General features: G+C 46.3%; 1 protein-coding gene across 18 annotated transcripts in view; it reads right to left on the reverse strand.

Annotated features, from left to right (window-relative positions):
- The window catches only part of NFIA (nuclear factor I A), a 285,729-nt gene that overhangs the window by 82,320 nt on the left and 178,507 nt on the right, over positions 1-24,902 (reverse strand). For all 18 annotated transcript variants that reach the window (XR_006390905.1, XM_044302013.1, XM_044302019.1 and 15 more), the window contains exons 4-6: positions 23,857-23,931; positions 11,714-11,831; positions 11,403-11,530 (exon numbers count right to left, since the gene is read on the reverse strand). Coding sequence is in view for 17 of the 18 variants with exons in the window: in XM_044302013.1 (XP_044157948.1) it covers positions 11,403-11,530; positions 11,714-11,831; positions 23,857-23,931 (321 nt within the window). In the remaining variant the exon portion in view is untranslated. The remainder of the gene's footprint in view (positions 1-11,402; positions 11,531-11,713; positions 11,832-23,856; positions 23,932-24,902) is intronic.

The following is a 24,902-nucleotide window of genomic DNA, read 5'->3' on the forward strand; positions in this document are numbered from 1 at the left end:
ATCAAAATGCATCGCACCCGCACGGAAAAAATTGAACGTAATCGCAGACAAAACTGACTGAACTTGATTGCAAAATGGTGCGAGTTTCACTGAACGCATCCGGAGCCGATCCGCCACGCTCGTGCGAAAGAGGACTAATACTAATCCGGTCACTAGATGGGGATCTGGGGGAGCGCGGCTGCAGGAGGACGTGGATCACAGGAGCACCCTGCAGGAATGGGTCACCAGTCCGCATACAGATGGACGTATTCAATGCCCATTCCTGCCCAAAAGGGGCAAACGTTTCGAACATCCACATATCTCATGAACCATAGGTACAGCTATACGTGGGCACAGAGGTAGATGTGGCACCGGCTCCACGGACCTCCACAACCGCATATGAAGACCAGTGTCATACATGATATATGGTGGGGGGGGGAGCTGTTACAGGACATTGGTACAAGGGGGTTCAAGCTGGGAGAGACGGGAACCATCCTGTACCTAAATAATACATAAACTACCATATAGTGCATATATAGAAAGCCTGTGTGGTAAACACATGAAACTACCATATAGTGCCTAAATAATACCGAAATACAGTGAATACATAAAACTGTTATGCAGTGCCTATATAATAAGCCTGCACCGTAATCACAAAATGAACATATAGCACCTAAATAATACTGAAATCCAGTCACTACATAAACCACCATATAGCGCCTAAATAATACCGAAATCCAGTGACTACATAAACCACCATATAGCGCCTAAATAATACCGAAATCCAGTGACTACATAAACCACCATATAGCGCCTAAATAATACCGAAATCCAGTGACTACATAAACCACCATATAGCGCCTAAATAATACCGAAATCCAGTGACTACATAAACCACCATATAGCGCCTAAATAATACCGAAATCCAGTGACTACATAAACCACCATATAGCGCCTAAATAATACCGAAATCCAGTGACTACATAAACCACCATATAGCGCCTAAATAATACTGAAATCCAGTGACTACACAAACCACCATATAGCACCTAAATAATACCGAAATCCAGTGACTACATAAACCACCATATAGCGCCTAAATAATACCGAAATCCAGTGACTACATAAACCACCATATAGCGCCTAAATAATACCGAAATCCAGTGACTACATAAACCACCATATAGCGCCTAAATAATACCGAAATCCAGTGACTACATAAACCACCATATAGCGCCTAAATAATATCGAAATCCAGTGACTACATAAACCACCATATAGCGCCTAAATAATACCGAAATCCAGTGACTACATAAACCACCATATAGCGCCTAAATAATACCGAAATCCAGTGACTACATAAACCACCATATAGCGCCTAAATAATACCGAAATCCAGTGACTACATAAACCACCATATAGCGCCTAAATAATACCGAAATCCAGTGACTACATAAACCACCATATAGCGCCTAAATAATACCGAAATGCAGTGACTACATAAACCACCATATAGCGCCGATATAAAACGTCTGTACTGTAAACACATCAAACCACCATATGGCGCCTACATAATAAGCCTGAACAGGAAATACATAAAATCCCCATGCAGTGCCCAAATAATAATACTGATATACAGTGAATACATAAATCTGCCGTATAATGCTCCAATATAGTGAAACGTATAAAAATTATACCGATGACATGGTAGAGGTCGTGTAGTTGATCTATGGCCCTCAAAAAAAAACTACAACTCCCAGCATGCCCTGACAGTCTGATATATAGTAAGTCCCAACCCCTCTGCACCCCACAATCCAGCATAGCACAAGGCGACCCTCCTGCTCTCCCGAGTATGGATTCAGGATATTTTCTTACAATTCTGCATCGTGTCCGCCTTTATTCCTCCTGGAAATGTATGAACTGGGTGTTAGCATTCATCTGACTGGTCAATGTCAGCGTGTGCAGCGACGCCCCCTCCCCCAACTGGGAACACGCTATTCATACATTTCCAGGAGGGATAACAGAGGAATGGTACAACACAGCTCCCCAGAGTTGTTATATCCTGACTGAAACAGACATGTCAGGAGGGCGGACTGGTGCTGCTTAAGGAATAAGCTCTTCCTGCTTTATGTCAATTTGGTGTTCCGATTCCAAACAAATCTCTGCTTGCTTTTCATGAATGGGAACTTTCAGAGGCTGAAATCTCATGCTGATCAGGTCCAAGAGACATAGGCGCTTGACTCGTTAGAGTTTATCAAAACTCTCTCATGAGAAATGTAAAAGGCCATTGTTCACCGACAGCAAGCAGAGGTCTTGAAGAGGAATTGAAATACAACATATATTAGATGTTTTATGTCCGGTCCTAGTCTCATACTGTCCTGGATGTGGGTGACCTTACAGCGAGTTCACCGAGAGCGCAGCCCAGCGTATTGTATACGGCGGCGTCTGGTTTAACCGACGGATTGAATATCAATCAATCGCTCCCTCGGGGACCTATGGACAGGACGGAGCGTGTCTGGCGGCGCAGGTTACTAGGCGAGACGATAGCACCGAGGCCGGGTTACGTCTTGGGGTATGTTCAGACGGTGGATTTTGTCCGTGATATCCGATGGCGGAAACTGCCGCGGTTTCTGATGTGGGCACTAAACCGCGAGCGGATTTCTGAGGGGTCCGCGCAGTAACAGCGCCATGAATTGACTTGCACATTCTCGGCGCGGTCTTGAAAAGACCCCATGCCGAAAACCAAGCTGAATCTATGCCCCAAATCCTCCGTCTGAACATATGCGCCCAACAAAGGGGACAGTGTGCGCCGCAGCGCGCTAACCGCTTATCTGCACCGGATTAGCCGCTCGCGTCTGCTTTCTGTTCCCTCTGCTGACAGCCCCGTGACAAGCCCAGCACTTTACTGACTTAATTAGATGAAAATGGACCTTTTCCCTCTCCCAAAAAAAAGAAAACTTGCCCCGTATCGCAGAAAATATTTTGCCTGGATGAGATAGCTTATCTTCGGTCTGGCGGACGGGGCTCTGCAGAATTTCCTAGGTTCGGGTTAAACAAACAGCGCTGAAGGTTTTACAGTTCCCTCCAGTCTCGGGGAGAGATGCAGGAACCGGGGGTCTGGAAAATATATATATATATAAAAAAAGAAACTGAAATTTTTGCAGGATGAGGTCAGTTATGTCAATAGCGAAGCTTGGCTCGGCGATCAGCGGTTGTCCGGCGGTTCAGGTTCTTGACGCGGAGAAACGTGACTTCTCTTTGCGCCATTTTAAGGGGATGTCCTCTGATCTTTAGTAGGAGCATGGATACTTATGCTAGATCAGGTGGGCATTGATTTCCATAATGGACGGGCTCCGTGGAGCGATACAAGCCCTTTGGCACCGGCCTATTGCAGGCGAATGTTGTGCATCCGTTCCGTGCAATTTGCGGTCCTCGATGCACGGGCAACGTCCGTGCGGCGGCCGGGACGGATCGAGACCCATTCAACTTGAATGGGTCCGTGACCCGTAAAATAGAACAAGTTCTATGTTTTAGCGGTGCGGAGGCACGGACAGAAACACCACAGAAGCACTCCGTAGCGCTTCCGCGGGGTTCCGATCCGTGCTTCCGTTCCGCATCTCCAGATTGTGGACCCATTCAAGTGAACGGGTCCGCATCCGTGATGCGGAGTGCACGCGGGCTGGTGCCTGTGTATTGCGGACCCGGCGTATGTGGGCCACAATATGGCCACGGGCACACAAGAGGCCTAAAGGTGCAATCAATCTCTGAGCAGCGCCAAAGGCCTTGTACCTCCCCCTGGGGCCTTTAGTGTGGAAATCAGTGGTGTGTATGCCCAAAGGGCGCTCTTCTGGACCCATGGAAGTCAGAATGTCCACGTGCAGGGACGCACCACCAATCGCCTCAGGCAGCACCAGGTAGGGGCAAGAGGGGGGCAGCGGAAGGGTCATGAGCTGAAGGGAAGGGGTTAGGTTAAGATATTGGCATGTATGCTATATGTTTATGCACTTGCTAGGTTGGAAGTCTTGATTGTCAGGCCATGCTGGGGGTTGTAGTTCTGCAGCCACAGGTTGGATACCACTGCTCTGTAGGACAGTTGAAGGGAACCCGTCTCCTGGTTTGGGGGTCACTAAATCACCTGCAGGCCGTTAGGTAGCTGGAGGTTAGGATCCTAAATCTTCCCCTGAGTAAAACCAACATATTGTGAGAAGAGTCCAGGACTCGGCACACGTGAGGTGAAGCCGCCCTCAGCTTCATCGGTGCAGGGCACTGGAGAAGTGTCCTGGACTCACACGGATGGATGGGTTGGCCACTGACAGGTCTGGGACCCTACACTGCAGTTACCTAATGTCGTGCTGGCGGTTTTAGTGGCCCTCAGACCGGGTGACCGGGTCCCTTTAATACCCCCTATTTGTGCATTACCTCCCCTTTAAGATGCATTCCTACACAACATGACAGTATCAATCCTAACTGAAGGTCTGGGCACGCAATACCTTTTGCAATTAGCTCGGTTTCAATGTGCGAGGCCGTCCTGTCAACACCTCCCAAACGAGGAGACGCTAATTAGATACTGGGATTTTTTTTTCCTTATAGGATTCTGGTGCAGAGAAGAATGCGAGGGTCTCACGGAAATCCCGGAAATATCTATTCTATTATTCGGTGTGCTCCCATCTTCATCTCATTCATAGCGCACTTATTCTAGAAGGAAATGGAGCGACACCGACGGCTACTTAAAGGGGTTGTCTCATCGGGACATTTATGGGATATGGATAGGATGTGCCATAGAGATCTGATAGGTAACCAGTCTGTATGGGATTACTCTGGGATATGTCTGCCTTTTGACCTTCAGACCCCCTACGTCCCTTCATAAAAGTGCATTTCTGATGCTCTGCAGCCACCAACAGGGGGAGCTCATTTACCAGAGTTTTATAAAACTCCCATAGAACTGAATAACAGATCAGTCCTGAGTGAGCTCCCCCTAGTGGTGGCTATGAGCAGAAATAACCCTATCATTATCTATGTCTATGCAGGGCAGTTGGAGCTCTGTTGGGAACTGGTTAATATGAATTTTAGATTAAAAGATTAAAAAAAATATTTAATGTTGATTAAGGATTTTTCATATTAATTGCCTTCTCCTTCTAGGTGCTGACACAGGCACAAGCTTTACATCGGCTGTGGCTATGTCTTGTCCTGCAACTCATTGACTTAAAAGGGGTTTTCCCTAGAAAAAGATTTAATATTTTTCAAACCAGCACCTGGATCTGAATACTTTTGCAACTGCATGCACCGAGTTCTTCAATAGGCATAGCGCCACCTCCTGTTTTTTCATTTCCTTATTTCTCTGTCCACATCAGTATCATCACTGAGGTGGTCGCACGTGCTCAGTTCGATCCTTAAATGCCACCTGCCAAATGTACTACGCTTGCGTTAACAGCCGTTTCGGCAGAGAACAGACTGCCCGAGTTCACCAGATCAGCCTAGCCGGATACCGCTGTTCTCTGCCAGACCCCGGTGACTATAATGCGATCCGGTGGGGATCCGAAGCTCTTTCCAGCACAAGTGTCAGAAAGCGGCCGAATCACCAATCAGATCCCTATTAAAGTCAATGGGGTCCAGAGTTGAACGGCAGTATTTGGCTAGGCGGGATGTGTTTAACGCAAGTCTGAACCTACCCTTAGGACACAGACCCTGTGCTGTGATAGGGAGAGAGCGGTCCTGTCATAGGGAGCGAGCTACAGAAGAAAGGACACGCCCCCTGAGCTGTGATAGGGAGAGTGCTGCAGCAGAAAGGACATGCCCCCTGAGCTGTGATAGGGAGAGCACTGCAGCAGAAAGGACATGCCCCATGTGACGGCAGCATGAACTAATTCTAGCAGAACAATTGGAGCAGTGAATGGGAAGATCTCTGGATCCATGTGAGGTCCAGGGCTGGTTCTAGCTTTGTTACAGATTGTCATGTCCTATATGACGCCCGATTCTCATTTTTTACATCAACCATAAGATCATCCCTTTAAATAGGACTGAGATGCAGTACCAGGCTTAGCCACAACCATATGTTTGGTGCTGTGTCTGTAAATAATGATGAGGACACCAAGGTCCCTTCATTTAGCTGATCATCAGGGTACTCAGGGGCGCACCACCAATGAGGCGCCTCAGGCAGCACCAGGTAGGGTCAAGAGGGGGGCAGCCGAAGGGCCATGAACAATGAGTGTTTTCATTACGGCAAAGGGGTTAGGTTAGGCATTTCAGTTTTTGCCTCAGGCAGCAGAAAGGCTAGATGCACCCCTGGGGGGTACCGGGAACTGGATCCGCAAATGCGGATGCGGACAGCACATTCCGGCCCCATTGAAAATGAATGGGTCCGCACCTGTTTCGCAAAATTGCGGAACGGATGCGGACGTGTGAATGGACCCTTCATGGCATATTGGTAGGCCCTTTAAATCGGGCCATGTGACACTGTGACAGGCCAACTGTATAGCGGCGATATAATCAGCGCGCTGAATACGCCCGTGCACTTCTCAGAGCCTTATATAAAGTCACCTGTGCCTGAGCTTTACATGTTCGGCCCTGGTGACCCCATCCTGCAGGGCGGCGGGTGCCGGCGGGTGCAGGTATTGTGCGTGCCTCCATTTATTCTCCTTGTAACAAATGGGGTTTTAACAAACACTTTCCATCTGCTTCTCCTTTGTATGAAGTAAGGGCTTTGTTTCCTGCGGGGCTGCAAGCTGTCACCTCGTCCGCACGCCCGCCGAGCATGTGGCACCCGAGTGACGGGCCATAGAGAAAGGTAAGGTTCTGCAGGTAATCGCAAACCTTTCCTTCCTGAGCTCTCCACACCCTCTTCATTTACACCGAGCCCATTCTCAGCCGGCAGCGGCTATTTATTTGCCCAGGTGCGGCGTGCATGCTCGGTGAGGTCATGCCCAGATAGAATTACACAGCTGGGTTCACTTCAGCATTCAAGGGCATTAGGCCCTCCCTGCGTCTCTCCACAATGTAGGGGTTTGTCGACTTCCCGTGAAGGAAGGGGGTTGATGGGACAGACGTGGAGACCCAGGCGAGGTGAATATCCGCACGGACTATGACGGACATGGTGCAGTTGAGGATTGGGGGGGGGGGGTAGTACTGTTTACTTTCCAGGTCTGTGAGTCACGCCACATCTGGACCCTCCGAGCAGAATACATGGAGCAAAAACATTCCAGCATTCACATCGAAGGATCGGTCCAGGCTTGAATTAAGCAGACTCATCCAAATGTGCGGTGACAACCACTAATGACAGCCATGACGGTGCCCATAAAAGCTGGCACCTAGCTTTCCATGGGTCCTGAATGCCACTAGATCCGCACCATCCCCCTACTCTTGTGGGCCAGTTTTAATCCTCCCTGTAATTTTTTTTATTCATGAACCAGGAGGCTCAGGATGAGCAGCATGGAACTGTAGGAGGAGTTTGAAGAATGGAAATACGAAAGGAAGATGTCTGAAAAAAAATATATATCGACAGAAGCGCAGTGCCGGTTACATTGTATCAATAGTATCATTGTATCAAGCCCTGCACAAGGGTCTGTTGGATATTATGGTCCAGATACAGCGGGCGATTCCCGACGTGTAAACCCGCCACGAGTCTGTGGTCACATATGACTTGGCCCATGATTTTATTCTATGCATCGCAAAGGGTGAAAATCTGCATCAGAAATGAAAACGTTGCCGACGCTCTACACAAGGCTGAGGTTCTGAAAGCCTCGTCCACACGGACTGTACTGTAAACCGCAGCAGATTTTCAGATGCTGGATGTAACTGACAAAGGTTCCCATTCACTGACAGCAAGCAGTGATCTTGAAAATAACGAAGAGTTAAAGCATATTAAAGGGGTTTTCCGGGAGTTATCGATATTGATGACCTATAGGTCACTAGTATCTGATTGGCGTGGGTCTGATGCCACTGACCTAGGAAGAGGCTGCAGCGCTCACAGGGGCACCGCGCTCTCTTCGAAAAGCTGATTGGCAGGTGTGCCGACCAACACCAATCCGATACTGATGTACTAAGCACTCAGACATCCCCTTTAAGAAGTTGCAGACCTGGTTGAAGATGGGCGGTTCAAAAGCGCAGTGCAACAACCTGTATGGTAGAGGTCACAATGTAACAATGCAGACACAGTGTAGCAATAAAAACATAATGTATCGATACAAACATAAGACTGATAAAAAAAAACATTGCAGCTCCCTATTGCAAAAAAGGTTCCCCATGTATGAAGCCCAATGCTAAAGAAAGCTGGCGGCGATTCCTATAGCGGCCACTCCATAGGCACTCATCCGTTCAGTTGCAGTATGGGGCAGACAAACTGATAAAATGAAAGAAGAGGTCCCTCTTAGGCCTCATGCACACGACCGTGCTATTTTTTTGTGGTCCGCAAACCGCAGAGCTGCAAAAAACGGAAGCCGCCCGTGTGCCTTCCGCAATTTGCGGAACGGAACGGGCGGCCCATTGTAGAAATGCCTACTCTTGTCCGCAAAACGGACAAGAATAGGACATGCTATATTTTTTTTTGCGGGGCCACGGAACGGAGGAACGGATACGGACAGCACACGGAGTGCTGTCCGCATCTTTTGCGGCCCCATTGAGGTGAATGGGTCCGCACCTGAGCCGGCTAGGATGCGGACCACAATAACGGTCGTGTGCATGAGGCCTTAAACAGAAAGCGTAAAACTCCTGGGAAATCGTCTGACACAAACCATACATGGGAATACGAGATGCTACATAGGCAAAACTCGCAACGTGCAAGGACAATACAAGGTTTCTATTCGAACAGACGGAAAACAGCCAATGCAGGATAAATATATATGGGTATAACGGTCTACGTCCCATAGTACAGCCCAAAAAATAATGAAACGATAACACAAGCCGATGTCTTTGCGTCTGCTTGACGTCTGAGACCGTGCGCCGCTCGCTCTTACCTGACATTTTTCTTATCCTCTTATGCGCCTCTTCCATGTTCAAGGTGAAATGCGTTGGATGCGCCGAAATAAAATAAAGATGAGCCTCAAACCATACATGGTGCATCCACAATGCATATACTGCCCTCACATGTATGAGCTCTGTATACAGGGCGCTAATACATATGCAAAGCTACGCTCAATGGCTGTGTACAGGACAGGATTCTGCTGCGACAGGGAGATTATCGGGGACAAATCCCCGGACAATGGGCCGGAAACTACAGCAAATAAACTCACATCTGCCGAAAAGACCCCAAGAGTTTTCCAGGGGTTTCGTCCACCCCTTTAAAAGCCCATAGGCAGACCACCCCCACCTTTAACATAAATGCTGGCGGGAGCTCGGCCAGATCCCAGCGGACATTAGCTCTGTCCGCTACAATCTACTGCCGGCTGGACAGGATGTAACAGAGCTGAATTGGTTAGGGATCGGTTTCGAGGTGAAAACCGGGACAAAACATGGTCGTACTTGGCATGTGATCAACAATTCTGAAATTCCAAGGAAATGCTCCAAATTTCCTTAAGATGGGCACAAAATATTGCAATATTGTGGCACAAGGAAAAGTCCAGCGTTTCTAGTTGCACCAAATAATTTGGTGCAATTTGTGCCACTTTAGATAAGGAAGGCCGTATTACTTTAATTAGAAGTTCAGCGGCATCTTCATTCGCTCTCCTTTCCCTGGAGACCATGGCCGCTGCGTATAGCGTATGTGACCTGGACTATATACAGGGACGCCAGACACGGCAGCGCTGGTGATGACATATTGTGCGTCCATTAATCATTGCGCCCATCAAAACCAGGGGCAACAACTAGACAACAGCGGGGGTCATTTACGATGGAGCGGCACCGAGGATCCTGCTGATACATTCTTACCACTTGGTAAAAGTATCAATGTGTCAAATAGAAAAAGGACTGACACATGACTCAAGCGTTAAGTGGGTGCGGGTTCAAAAAATTCAACAACAATACATATTTAAAGAGGACCTTTCATGGGTTTTTGTTAGTTTAGATAAATACCGTTACTTGCGGGTACCCCCCGCTGATGCTGCCACCCTGCCTGTTTTTTTCTCGACCCAATCACAGCCAGGGAGAAGGAGACACCCCTTGAGAAACCCTGGTGTCTCCTCCCTGTACCGATGCTCAGGATTAACATACTGAGCAGGAAAACTGCAGGGGGGCACAGCGAGGCGAAGAGCGATATTTGAAAAAACAGGCATGGTGGCAGCATCAGCGGGGGGCACCCTGCAAGGAAAGGTAACTAAAAAAAAGACATGAAAGGTCCTCTTTAAAAACAATTCTTTAGTTAGAATGGCGTCTGATTCTGTTGGTACAAATTGGGCTTTACATGTTACAATGGGGTCCTTAGCAGAGGTTGACTGAGCATTTATTCTTTGCAACGCGTTTCAGGGCTTTATCGCATAATTTACATGGAGGTGTCCAAATAAATTAACTGGTGAAGCAAGCTTTAGATGCTAGAATAGGGCCCTCAGTAGGAAGAAGAATGGAGAAACAATTGTTAGTTTATCAACAGTCCTGCAACGCATTTCGGGGCCTTTATCAGGCAGAATAAATCGATTTCCATGGCATGAGCCTATATGAGGGCATCCGAAAGATGCTCGCTGGTGAAGGAAGCTTTAAATACTTGAACAGGGCCCTGAAAGGTGTCCAATGGAGCAAGAAAACCCCATTGTTGGATGGGCATCCATATATCTGAAACGAGTTTCAGGCGATTTACATGGAGATGGCCAAATAAGCGAGACAAATTGGTCGAAGAAGCTTTAGAAAATGCAATGGGGTCCTCAGATGGTGTCAATGAGCTCAAGGAACTGACTGATAAGTGAGCATTTATTTTTCTGCAAGCTTCACCGTGCTTCAGGGAGAATAAACCAATTTATATGACATGGACCTACACCGGGGGGGGGGGGGGGGGGGGCGTTAAAAAGATACTAGTTGTCAGGGAAGCTTTAGCTACTAGAACGTGGTTCTTAAATGGTGTCAGAGGGAACATAAGGAACCAATCATTAGCTGGGCATCTATATATATATATATCACAAACGCGTTTCATGCCAACACCAGCAAATTAATTTACATGAGGTTGGCGTGAGCTTGACCCAAGGGGCCGTAATATGTAATGGTCACGTTTTATTATGTGCCTCACGGGCCAGATTAGGGGCCTTCTATTCCACAGTCTGTATTGTGGTAGGGAGCGTGTCAAAAAAGGAAAGTGGGCTCTTCAGCGTACTGCGCATCGTAAATGACCACCGACAGCTTCAATACATTGTATCAACAAAACAGAAGACTTTCTCATTGACTAGGATGTCGGTAAACCCAACACGGACCCAAAAAATCCCCCCCAAAATGTGGCGGTCGAATGATCGGACCCTCTTATTTGGACAGAATAGTTCTCCTGCAAACACCATCATTTTGCATGCCATTACCTGGTTCCACATCATGCCACCCGCTTGACTGACTGCCGCTTCCTGGTGAACGACCCTGGTTCGGGTAAAATGGCTCCTCGCCAGGACTGTCCATCTCATCCTCTACAGATTTGAGGCGCTTCGTAGAACTTGCGGAGAAGAAGGAAAGGGACAATGAAGGAAGACAGAACCCACACAATGTTTCTACAATTACAAAGTCATGCAGTCAACATTACATAGCAAGAAATGAGCGCCACCTAGTGGAAAGACTGGCATAAAAAAAAGGAAAAAAAAGAAAGCATATGGTGAATGACTCCACCAGTCATAGTTACCTGGTAGAAGACGTGCTGGGCAACGATCTTCTCATTGCACCTGGGCTCATACTGTAGTATGAAGAGCTGTCCAATTCTGACATGGGGAAATTAGGACCCGTTCCTGCTGCTATGGGTGCTGCAAAACAAGGGAAGAAAGGGCGTTGAGCTGTGGGGGAAACCACTGGGCTTTATGGACATCATGAAACTAAGGGCACAGTATGGCGGTGGTAGGAGTTAGTGACATCACTGGTCCCTTGACCAGCAGAACATTTAGTTAGAGGTCACGGCTCAGGTGAAATTTGACGCTTTTTGCCCCAAACCCCCCCCCCTCCCCCAAGCATATATTACACCGGCGTCTTCTCATGTGGCAGACAAGACATTGGGCACCCTTAGGCACCAAAGCCGGGTGCTCAATTTATCTTCACCCCATGACCATGTACATAGGATGCAATACTATCAAAAACAGACACTGGAGGAATAACTAAAAAATAGCTGGCTTTCTGGCCGCTGCCGGACACTTTGCACTCATTACTATGGACATTTCCCTGACGAGTGTAGGCAGTTTTGGTGATCAGCGTTGCCTAGGGCTAAATGGGGAGAGTCTTCTCACCCATAAAGGGGTATTCTAACCCTTAATATTAAGCATAAGATGAGCCAAATGTTAGATGGGTTGGGGACTGAATGCTGGGACCCTGCCTGATCATGGGGATCACTCTTTCCATAGGGCACCTATTAGCGGACAGAGGAGAAGACAAAGAGTTAACCACCTAAACCATGCGCTCCAATTACAATAGACTGGTACGGAGCATGCCCACTCGCCCAGCTCTCCGGCCCACTCCTCACCTGCCAGGATAGGCAATAAGTTGGTTTCCTATGAATCAATGTTATTGTTGGAATACCCCTTTAAAGGGACAGCACCCTCCCGACTCCCCCCAACTGTAAGTGCCAGTTCAGATTTCTAGAAAATGGTAATTCTGGGGCAAACTATGTTTTTTATTTTAAAAAATTAATAAAAAAATAGCAATTTTTTTTTTTTAGATGAGCGTCGGCGGCTTCTGGATCGCGTTACCGATTATTTCTTAATGGATGTATCTGTGACAAGTGGAAGAATTTTTCCTGCGGACGCAGATGTCTGCGCCTGCGGACCGTACACTTTACCGCGGCAAATACATCTGTCCCGAAATGTTTTTTGCAAACTCAGTTTTTGAATATCAAGTTAGATAGATGAACACGTAGAGCCCTGACACAACAGCCTCATACGAGATCAGAGGTCACTGCCTCCCATAAGATCAGTACATTCTTCTGAAATACTCTGTGCTGCTGGGGACCCTCCGTCCTTCTCCTCACATCATCCTCCTGCCTTGGTCACACGAGGTGCCGGCTTATTTATTATCCAGGTCGTGTCTCAAGGCCTATTGAAAGTTTCGAACACTGACTTATAGGAGAGCTGCCTTACATCTGGCGGCATCAGAGGCGGAGCTTGCCAAGAGCTCATTTGCATCCCTTTCTTCCCAGAATTCCAGAGGAGCCTGTATGGCCTATAAGTCTCCTCAAGCTTACTAAGGTGCTCTCCTCCCAAAGACCTCTGCTTACTAACATCATATGAGACCAGAGGTCACTGCCCCCCCCCCCCACAAGAGCAATACACCCCTCTTCTTAAATACTCTGTGCTGCTGGGATACCCTATGTACCTTCCAGAGTTATTTCTATTCTCCTTATCACATCCTATCCAAACAACCGTACATTCTTCTTATGAAATACTCTGTGCTGCTGTGGGGGTCCTGCACCTTCTGCTATACAACCCTTTGTCTGTCGCCTCCCACTTGCATCCCTCCTCCCTTCACATCATGACACTGCTCTGTCCTCACCAACATGAGGGCACAGGTCACGGCCTCTTACAAGATCAGCACACTCCTCCCCTGCTGCTGGCATCACTGACTAAATGGCATATTACTGTGCCCAACCTTATTACAAAAAAGGGGCCCCACAGACAAGCAGGTCCCCCATAACGATGGCCGCCATGTCCAGTAATCCGGTACACGGCAGAGGCCTGACTCCATGTGTTCGTAGGGAAGCTTGCCCCAGTGCCGCTGTCCCTTACAAGACTTTCTTTTCTCTGCCCACCTCTACAGCACAAGGTGAGTGGGACCAGTATGTGCCCCCTCCCCAGAGGCACCAAGTGGTACTGGTGGCAGCAGGTGCGCTGTGTGTGTATTCGACTGGATAATATCTGGACATGTCTATAATCAGAACTCGGAGAAAACACTGAGCCGATGACTTCCCTGGGAAGAAAAGTCTCAGTAATTTATGTATTTATGTAAAAGACGTGGATAGCGAGGAGCCCCCCGCAGATAGCCGGCCGCACCGCAGTGAGGGCTCCGAGAAATGACCACATTGCAGTCAGGAGGGGAAATCAATCACTGCGCATCGCTGCAGTATCACAGCCGCACTACTCCCAACAGACGCCCATCGTCCTTCTCCATCAGAGCCGCCCGACCTGTCAGCTACAGAAGAAACTCAGCCGCACTTCTACAGACTGAAGTCTTATCATAAACTATATCTATCGAATATCTCATATCTAATATCTACAGTATCTTCTAATATCTATCATCTAATATCTATCTAATATCTATCTAATATCTCATATCTAATATCTACAGTATCTTCTAATATCTATCATCTATCTAATATCTCTCATATCTACAGTATCTTCTATCTAATATCTATTTATCTAATATCCATCTCATATCCATCTATCCATCGATCTATCCTTTTTCCTTGTATGGGGCATTTGAAGACAACTGCTGGTCGGTGGAGGTTAATGCCACCCATGGGGAGTGGAAAAAGGACCGGTTGAACTGTGGGCTCCTCTTCTCTGGACCCCTAAAGTCCACCAGGACCTAACTTATAACCTCCCCACAACCAGTGATGTCATCAGTCTACCATGATGTCACACGCTCTTCAGACATTGCAAAACTCAACACTCAGCCAAGAGTTATGGCTTTCCACCAGCCACAGTTACTATATTTGGACTCCAGTGGCACTGGGGCCCTCAGGGACCATGTTAGGATTTCGCCTTCACTCACAAAGGCAGAGCATTGGAAGCTGAGGGTAAGTCCATATGGGACAAAAGTGCTTAGATTTTAGCTGCAGATTTGCACAGGAAAACCCACAGTGGAGCCTGGAGCTCAGTCACACGCTGCAGAACCTGCCCGGGAGCGAGGATTTTTAATTCCGCATCATGTAGATCTCTATTGTGGATTTTTCTGCAGATCCGTGCAGCGCATGGACCCAACATCGCAGGAACGTTCTCAGATCTCTGCCCCATGTGCGCTCACCCCATACATCTAGAACTTCTGACTCTCCAGTTCGCCCCGCTTAATGGGAGTTGTAGTCTTGCAATGCTGGAGCGACAGTTCTGATCCGTTTACTGGCTGAAGTCGCGCAGCCGCTCACGCGGTCCTAGAAATTTAAGGGCGAACACGAGCGCTGATCACTATAATCTAATTTTCATGTACTATTTGGGAAATTTATTGGAAGAGAACGGGCTAAATCCAATAAATAAAAGCGGCCAGATGGTGTTTTCATTCCCTGGAATGCCGCAAAGTTTGATTTACCAACATTTAGTGAAAAGTAAAATAAAACGTCTCTATAAAATGATAAGACTGCAAGAGTAACCCCCATAAATACTCCCGTCTAATGTATTCACCCTCCACCAGACGCCGCATTAGCAAGAAACATTATCTGCCGCTAATAAACTTTCTTTATGGACCGAGGAAGTAGTAGAGGAAGAAGATCCAAGAGCGGACTACTACCCCTGCTGGACTCAGGACTGCGCAGCCGACAATGGGACGCGTCATTGTCACAATGTACCAGTCACCAACACACAGAGAATACGGCAAATCTGACCCTTCTGTGTAGATAGATGGATAGAATATATGAGATAGATGAAAGATAGAAGATAGATAGATATGAGATAATAGATAGATAGATAGATAGATAGATAGATAGATAGATAGATAGTGGATAGATAGATAGATAGATAGAAGATGGATAGATAGAAGATAATAGATAGATAATAGATAGATGATAGATAGATAGATAGATAGATAGATAGTGGATAGATAGATAGATAGATAGAAGATAATAGATAGATAATAGATAGATAGATAGATAGATAGATAGGAGATAATAGATAGATAGATAGATAGGAGATAATAGATAGATAGATAGGAGATAATAGATAGATAGATAGGAGATAATAGATAGATAGATAGATAGGAGATAATAGATAGATAGATAGATAGGAGATAATAGATAGATAGATAGATAGATAGTGGATAGATAGATAGATAGAAGATAGATAGATAGATAGTGGATAGATAGATAGATAGAAGATAGATAGATAGATAGATAGATAGATAGATAGATAGATAGATAGATAGATAGAAGATAGATAGATAGATAGAGAGAAGATAGATAGATAGGAGATAGATAGATAGATAGATAGATAGATAGATAGATAGGAGATAGATAGATAGATAGATAGATAGATAGATAGATAGATAGATAACCAGACTTCTTGGTCAGACTCTCCTCACTTCACGCAGAGGATATGAAACGCGTGGCTCGCACTCCGGGATGACTGGTGCGGGTTTCTATTGACCGTCTCATTATGCTGACTTCCATTTATAAACATGGATAAACCACTAAGTTTATGGAGACTTTTTGTGCAGCTTTAATAGGATATTGATCGAGAGCGCGCTTTGAGTGGACTGCCATTGAATTGTGTAATGGCGTACAAAAGGCAAGGTCACAGCGACTGCTCATTCTCGGGCCGCAGGCTATTTTTTATTATAATCTTTTTCTTCCCTCTAATATCCCGGCACAAATCGCTTTCTCTCTGGAAAAGCAGAGCTCCGCACTGGGTGCAGTGTGGGAGACATCTCTCACACCAGAGTCAGAGGAAGCAGGCAAACCGACGACACTGCCAGAGGGCCCAATGGGCACAGGGGACCCAGAGCCGGTGGGAAACCAAGCTTTTTGCTCCTGATGACAAGGCTGGGGTAGAAAGGGGCACACGAGAAAGGTACCTTCCCAGACGCACCCATTCACATGGGCATGGGAACAGGACTATATAGGGCATAGGCAGATATTTTTTCTATGGATTGGGAGATAAGCGGTGCCAGATGTAATAGTAGCGGCTTATCACTGGGGAAAATAAAAATTTGGACTGGCAAAAATTCCCATTTTACCTGACATCTACCATTCCAAAGACATTACATCATCAGTGGATCCCATGAAAAAGATCTATAGACAAGAATCTAACGTCAGCAATCAGATCAAGACTCTGGACTCCAAAATGATACATTTGACCTGCACTGATACATTGTAACAAACTGGACAGGATATAGATTTGTACTTCTCACAGAGGTCTGACTGTCCAGACCGGATATATTTGCAACAAACCTTCAGCTGTTGAAAACATTAGGAACAGGTTTTCACCTTGTGATTGTAAACAACGAATGTCCCCATTTACTGACAGCAAGCAGAGATCTTGAAAACAGTGAGGAATGAAAACACATTGGGGCACAATTATCAAGCTCGTCTGGTTTTGGCCATAAAATTAGACGGCGGATTTCATTCGGCTCTTTCTTTTGCAGAGTACTTAAAGGGGGCACAGCCGTTGATGAATTAGACTCGGGGTACTGTTATTAGTCTGCCCTCTGGTGGTTGTTTTTCAGTACCGCAGGTTCATAGTCACTTAGACTGGTCTAAATTATTTGCGCATGAAAAAAGTCACATCTTTGCAGAGAAAAGTCGCATGTGTGCAAAAAGTTCAACACTGAAAACAGATGAAGACAAGTCTGCCAGCCCTGGGGCGGAGTAGAAATGAGACTGTTTTTTGCGACAAGTTCAGGTGCAAAAAAAAGGAGCGCCTACGTAAATAGGTCGGGAAAAAGATGCAAAAAAGTTAAAAAACTAAATGAAAATAGTCGAATGAGGCGAGAAAGCCTCCAGAACAGGCACAATAAAATAAGGGTCTAAAACAGCATTTTTAAGATTAAAAACAGGCGCAAACACTTTGAGAGCGTTCTTTTATTTTGGCCACCAGGTGTCGCTGTGTTATTGCTCCCTCCATGGATGGACACATGGATGGCGGCATGCACCTTACTAGAGTTGTGGGTGGCCTGGAAGGAGGAAGGGAGTCAGAATTTGCCGACCTTTGTAGCACATGTGAATCATATCTGAGACATTGCTGACTCATTAGTGAAATGCAGCAACAAAGAAAAGACGTTTAAATAAGAACCAACTGTTCTCGGTGGAGCTTGTCCTGACGTGACCGCAAATCCCTGCCCCAAACCCTGGGTTATATTATCTGCAGTGGCGCTATCTCACCTGCACCCCGTGGATATCAAACCTGGCACTAAATATGGGGGGAAGGGGTTCATTCCAGGGTCGGCTGTTTAGAGAGCCCCTCTACAATTCCAACCCAGGACCCCCGTGCTGACCACCGATCCACCATGTACCAGCGATCACCAATGCCCTTTACTTCTGTGGGGTGGTGGTGGGGGACTGAAAACTACTGCGGACAACACAACGGCGATCACAGCGGTCACCGGAATTCTTGTATTTTGGGGGACTTTTTTGAGAATTCTAAGGTTATGTTCACATTTGGAGGAGATGTTGCAGATTTTTTTTTAAGGTGGAATCACCTACAATGACCTCTGCTTCAGATTTAAAGGATATGGCCGCACGAGGGGCGCATTAGTGTCCCAATCGGAGCAGTGTGACACCATTGACAATCATTATAAAAAAGTAGCAATGTAGTTGTACTCTTTTTGGCGCGCGACACGTCGCCAGTGTAGCCCTAGCCTAAGGCCTCATGCACACGACCGTTGTGTGCATCCGTGGCCGTTGTGCCGTTTTCAGTTTTTTTTCGTGGACCCATTGACTTTCAATGGGTCCGTGGAAAAATCGGAAACTGCACCGTTTGGCAGCCGCATCCGTGATCCGTGTTTCCTGGCCGTGAAAAAAATATGACCTGTCCTATTTGTGTCACGGCCAACGGTTCACGGACCCATTGAAGTCAATGGGTCCGTGAAAAATCACGGATGCACACAAGATTGTCATCCGCGTCCGTGATCCGTGTCCGTGATCAGTGTCCGTTTTTTCCTATCATTTCAACTGCAAACTTGACTTAGATTTTGTTTTCATTTTTCATGTCCGTGGATCCTCCAAAAATCAAGGAAGACCCACGGACGAAAGAACGGTCACGGATCACGGACCTACGGACCCCGTTTTTGCGGACCTTAAAAAAAACGGTTGTGTGCATGAGGCCTAAACCTGCCACGGATCCACAAAAATCTGCATTCAATTTGAACGTGGATGTCACCCTCTGCCTCAGGGTTCATGCACGTGAACGCATTTTCTTTACGCGTCCGTTCCGCGTTTTTTGCGGACCGTATACGGAACCATTCATTTCAATGGGTCCGCAAAAAAAAGGAAGTTACTCCGTGCACATTCCGTTTCCGTATGTCCGCATTACAGACAAGGATAGGACTGTGCTATTTGGGGCCATACGGTCGTGTACAGGAAGTTGATTTGCAGCACATTTAAAACTGCAGGATATTTGCAGATTCAATTCCGGAAATTTTCTGCAGAACACGGAAGAGATTTGTTAAAATCCTCTGCTGCTAATATACATGCCGCAGATCGTCTGCAGCACATATGCCACGTGTGGCCGCGCCCCAAATCTGCAGCATTACAATTTGTTCAACCGTTATCCGTTTTTTTTTGTTTGTTTTTTACTTTGCAAAGAACACACAGCCAGATCTGAGTTTAGTTTTTTCTCCCCATTGACTTCAATGCAAAATTGTACAATCAAATAAAAAGTAAAAAGCGCATAAACCCCTGTGCACTCATACAGGGCCGGCTACATACCCAGTATTTTATATATGGGGCCCCTCTGTATAGGGTTGATTGTAGGTTTAGAATAGCAGTGCCAACCTACCCGCCGTCATACAGCAAGTAACAGTCCCCCAACAGCATTGCCTTAGATACTGTTCTAGGCCATATCCCAGCCCATGCTGCTACTTATAGTCCCCCAATTGCAGCGGTAGAGACTTGGCCATTCTAATTCCTCTCTTAACCTCTTAGTATGCCAGTCACACGGGCGTGATCCGCACAATGTAATGTATTTCCCTTTTAGGGACTTGTGTTTTATGGACGGCTCGGAGGAGCGGAGATTAGTTTTGGGACCCAGTATTTATACCTGGGGATGAGGTCACACGCTGCCTCCTATCTGCCTCTCTTGCTGCCCGGCTCACACTGTAAATTTTCAAGCAATTATACAAATTGACTTTATACGACATTTGCAGAGGTCACGGCACAGCACATACAGCGCTGGAGCTCCCTGGAGCCGTATCAATGGATGCTGGAGATGGCGGCGCAATGAATGAAGCGCCAAACTCCTGCACTGACGTCAAGGTATGTCACTGTCTCTTTAAATGCAGCATCATAAACCAATACAATGTATAAACACAAAACAACTTGGCTACTTAAAAGGTTACAGTTTAAAGGGAAAGCGACCCCGAATTGTGTTTTGAAAATTCTTCTTATTCTAAGAGATCCTGGGTGATACCATAGTGAGACATGACAATGCCCATTGGGGGTTGTCACTCATCTTTCTATAGAACCCAAATAGCGTATAAATCTCCTTTGTCAGGCCTCATGCACACGACAGTATTTTTTCACGGTCCGCAAAACGGGGTTCCGTTGTTCCGTGTCCGTTTTTTCTTCCGTGTGTCTTCCTTGATTTTTGGAGGATCTCCAGACCAGAAAAGTGAAAAAAAAAATCTAAGTCAAGTTTGCCTTGAGAATGATAGGAAAAAAACGGACACGGATCACGGACACGGATGACAATCTTGTGTGCCTCCATGTTTTTTCACGGGCCCATTGACTTGAATGGGTCCGCGAACCATTGTCCGTCAAAAAAATAGGACAGGTCCTTTTTTTTGACGGACAGGAAACACGGACGCGGATGACAAACTGTGCATTTTCCGAGTTTTCAACTAACCCATTGAAAGTCAATGGGTCCGCAGAAAATCACGGAAAACGGAACAACGGACACGGATGCACACAACAGTCGTGTGCATGAGGCCTTATGTGGAGCTGCACACCATGTGTAAAGTGTCAGTCTTTCCTATTTCAGTGGTTCTGTTCATGAATCAGCAAGTTCAGGATGAACAGTGCTTCAGAAATATTGCTGCAAATAAATCCTGCAGCTCTCTGTGCTCTATACCCCAACTTTCCGCAGACCCTGCAAGCTTCCTCATGCAATGGCTTTCACAGTTTGTACCAGTTTCATTCTCTACACCCTTTTCAGCAGTCGTATATTTTTGAGACTACAGTCCAGATATTGGGAAACTACAACTCCCAGCATGCTCTAACAGACATACCGCATGCAGAAGGTGTTACTTTGTTTCTACCGCCTTCACTAGGATGGGTTTGCAACAGATGCAGCACACAGGGCATGCTGGGAGTTGTTGTTTTATTCCTGACCTTTGTGTGGATAAGTACGGCAATATCACATACACCAATTTTATGTGTATTTATGCACCATTTCCATAAATATGACGAATGTCTGTAACAAATCTACGCCGTTTCACAGATGAAAAACGAACCATTTTTTATAGAAGTGTCCCAGTTTAAAGATATTCTTGGAAAAATTGTCCTCCTTATAAATCCAGTGACTTCCCCCAACTTTAAGAGTCTCCATGGGGCTATTTCACTACGATCCACGCAAAAAAACTAAATGTATACTATATGATATTTTTTACAATGGGAATCAACATCTGGACCTGGACGCTTATATGGTGGCATTAGTCAGAGCTGTCTGCCCGAGGGATATGCCGGACGGGTCTCTCAGAGGATATGCCGGGTGATGTGCAGGGGGTTTCTGTCATTTACGGAGACAAGGACTCCGCTTCCTCCACTCAGACAGAATGCAATGATCGCTCCTCTAATCTATCGACCGAGATGCTGAGAGTTACTACGCCTCCTAATTCCTTCTGCTTAGTGAATATTGACAGGCGGTAATGATCACGCTGTGCGGTGTCATTCATATGGACGCCATCCGCATCCTCTAAAAGGTCAGCCCCAGACCCCTGTGTCCGCTGAGGTATCGGAGCAGAGGGACGACACGCCTGAGCCTCTGCGCGTTATGTCATAGATTGTGCACAGTGATGCACGCAACGCTTCACATATACCTGCTGGGTATGCAGAAAGGGTTTGTACACTTTTGCAACCCATTGTGCCAACGTTTAAAAAAATAAAAAAATATAAAAAAAAAATAAAGCAGATACGCGAATACTGTTGGCACAATATTGACCAACTGCTGTGAAGACCAATGTGTTTCCATGGCTACAGACTACAAATAAACCCTGTGTAGTCTGATTCTGCAGTCACTTCCTCTACTCGCTCAGTCTGGACCAGTATCCAGTGCTGCCCTCAGCGATGTCAGTAAGGCCTCATGCACACGACAGTATTTTTTTTGCGGTCCGCAAAACGGGGTTCCGTGATCCGTGTCCATTTTTGTTTCCGTGCGTCTTCCTTTATTTTTGGAGGATCTCCAAACATGAAGGAAAGTAAAAAAACAAATCTAAGTTTAGTTTGCCATGCAAATGATAGGAAAAAAAACGGACGCGGAAGCGGATGACAATTTTGTGTGCATCCGTTATTTTTTCACGGACCCATTGACTTGAATGGGTCTGCAAACCGTTGTCCGTGAAAAAAATAGGACAGGTCTTATTTTTTTCACGGACTGGAAACACGGATCACGGACGCGGATGACAAACGGAGCATTAGCCGAGTTTTCCACGGACCCATTGAAAGTCAATGGGTCCGCAGAAAATCACAGAAAACAGAACAACGGACACGGGACACAACAACGGCCTAATTGCTACATTGTTTCGACCTACAACTTACTATTGTACTTGCTTCTACCTACAACTTGCCACATTGTTTCTACCTTTAACCGGCTACACTGAGAGTTATCAAAACTGGCATTAAAGATAACCGACTTAGGCCTCATGCACACGACAGTTGTTTTTTGCGTCCGCCAAAAAAAAAAAAAGGATGCGGCATCCGTTTTTTGGGGAGGATCCTTTTTTTTCCCACAGATCCCTTGTAATAAATGCCTATCCTTGTCCACAAATGTGAAGGGAAACACGGACAATGGACGCGGAACACAAACAGATGATTTATCAGCATTTTTTTGCTGACCCATTGAAATTAAAGGATCCCCATCCTATCCGCAAAAAAAAAAAAACGGAACGGAGGCAGAGAAAAACAACTGTCGTGTGCATGAGGTCTTAGTTGCCCTTAGCAACCAATCCAATTCCGAGTTACATTTTTTGGAGCTCCTTTATAAAAATTGAAAGGTGGACTCTGGTTGCTATGGGCAACTAAACCAGTTTTCCTTTACACCAGTTTTGATAACTCTCCCCCGCTGTTTCTTCCTACAACTTGTTATATTGACCTTGTTACATTGTTTCTACCTACAATTTGCTGTATGGATGTTGCTATATTGCTTATGCACACAACTTGCTACATTGTTTCTACTTTTTATATTAAAAAAAATTAGTTTTCCAAGATTTTAATTATTATCTGATCAGTGAGGGTCCGACATCCGGGACCCCCGTCGATCAGCTGTTTGAGACGGCACCGGCGCTCCTGTGAGCGCTGCGGCCATCTTGCAGCGCCGTACATTGCGTAGTGGCCGTGCTTGGTATTGCACTCAGCCCCATTCACTTCTATGAGGCTGAGCTGCTCCTAGGTCACGTGACCGATGAACGTGTCATCGCTGGCCTAGGGAAAACCGAGGGAAGGCCACGCTACTGTGAGCGCCGCGGCCTTGTCAAACAGCTGATTGACAGGGGGTCCCGGGTGTCAAATCCCCACCGATCAGATACTGATTACCTATCCAGGGGATAGGTCATCACTTCAGTATTAAAAATCTCGGAACTTGCTACATTGTTTCTACCTTGGGCTTGCTACTTAGTATTCCACCAGGAGTGACAAATGCATAAATGAGGGCGATCGGCTGCATCCACATGAACCAACCCACGCTCACACACCGCGGGGAGGGGGGTACTTACTTTGCGACACTCTGACAAGTTCTGTAACACTGAAAACACCTGAAGTCACAAAGCTGTCTTGGAAGCCCAAATGTCCTGCAAAAGAAAAGTGCAAAAGCAGCAATTAATATTTAAATACATGGCCTGTTATCTTCCAGCACAACCTCATTGATTTTATAAATGGACAAACACCATAAACAGCGCTCGGCTGAGTTATTGTGCGGTCGGGGTTTTCAGAAGATTCGAAAAGGGATAAAATATCTGCACCTGGACGGTTCCTTAATGCACAAGCAACTTAACAGGAAATGTGGAACAGACAAAGTTTTAATAACACGTTACCCTGGATAACCCCGAGTGACTGGTAACACATGGGAGATCAGCACCGAGGTATCCCCCCCCCTCCAGGAGTGAGCACTGAGATCCTTGATAGATTTAAAGCCCTTCTATTAAGTAACATCTGATTGGGATTATCTCGAAACGCGTTCCAACCAAACAAAATCGTGAGATCCCAGTCTGAGGTTACATAAGGGAAATCTCACTGCAACAGCTGCTGAACAGTCAGCGAGGCTACCAGGCACGAACATCGCGTCTATAACAGATCCTGCGCCCCCCCACCTTTATTCTGGGGGTGTTGTCCATAATACCCTATTATCACATATTCACTTCATAAGAGAGCGCAACGTCCGGCATGAGCCAGAGAGCTGCTAATAAATGACAGGTGTACCTGGGGCATCCATTCAATTGAAGGAATGCATGCAATACTACCTCCCTCCTGTAGTGGTCGCTGCCAGAAAAAAATATTTGCAGCAAATAAACCATGAAGAACAGTGAGTGCAGCTCTGGAGTATAATACAGGATGTAACTCAGGATCAGTAATGTATGCACACAGTGACTCCACCAGCAGAATAGTGAGTGCAGCTCTGGAGTATAATACAGATGTAACTCAGGATCAGTACAGGATAAGTAATGTATGTACACAGTGACTGCACCAGCAGAATAGTGAGTGCAGCTCTGGAGTATAATACAAGATGTAACTCAGGATCCGTACAGGATAAGTAATGTAATGT

Source organism: Bufo gargarizans, chromosome 7 (genome assembly GCF_014858855.1).
Source record: "Bufo gargarizans isolate SCDJY-AF-19 chromosome 7, ASM1485885v1, whole genome shotgun sequence".
Lineage (NCBI taxonomy): Eukaryota > Metazoa > Chordata > Amphibia > Anura > Bufonidae > Bufo > Bufo gargarizans.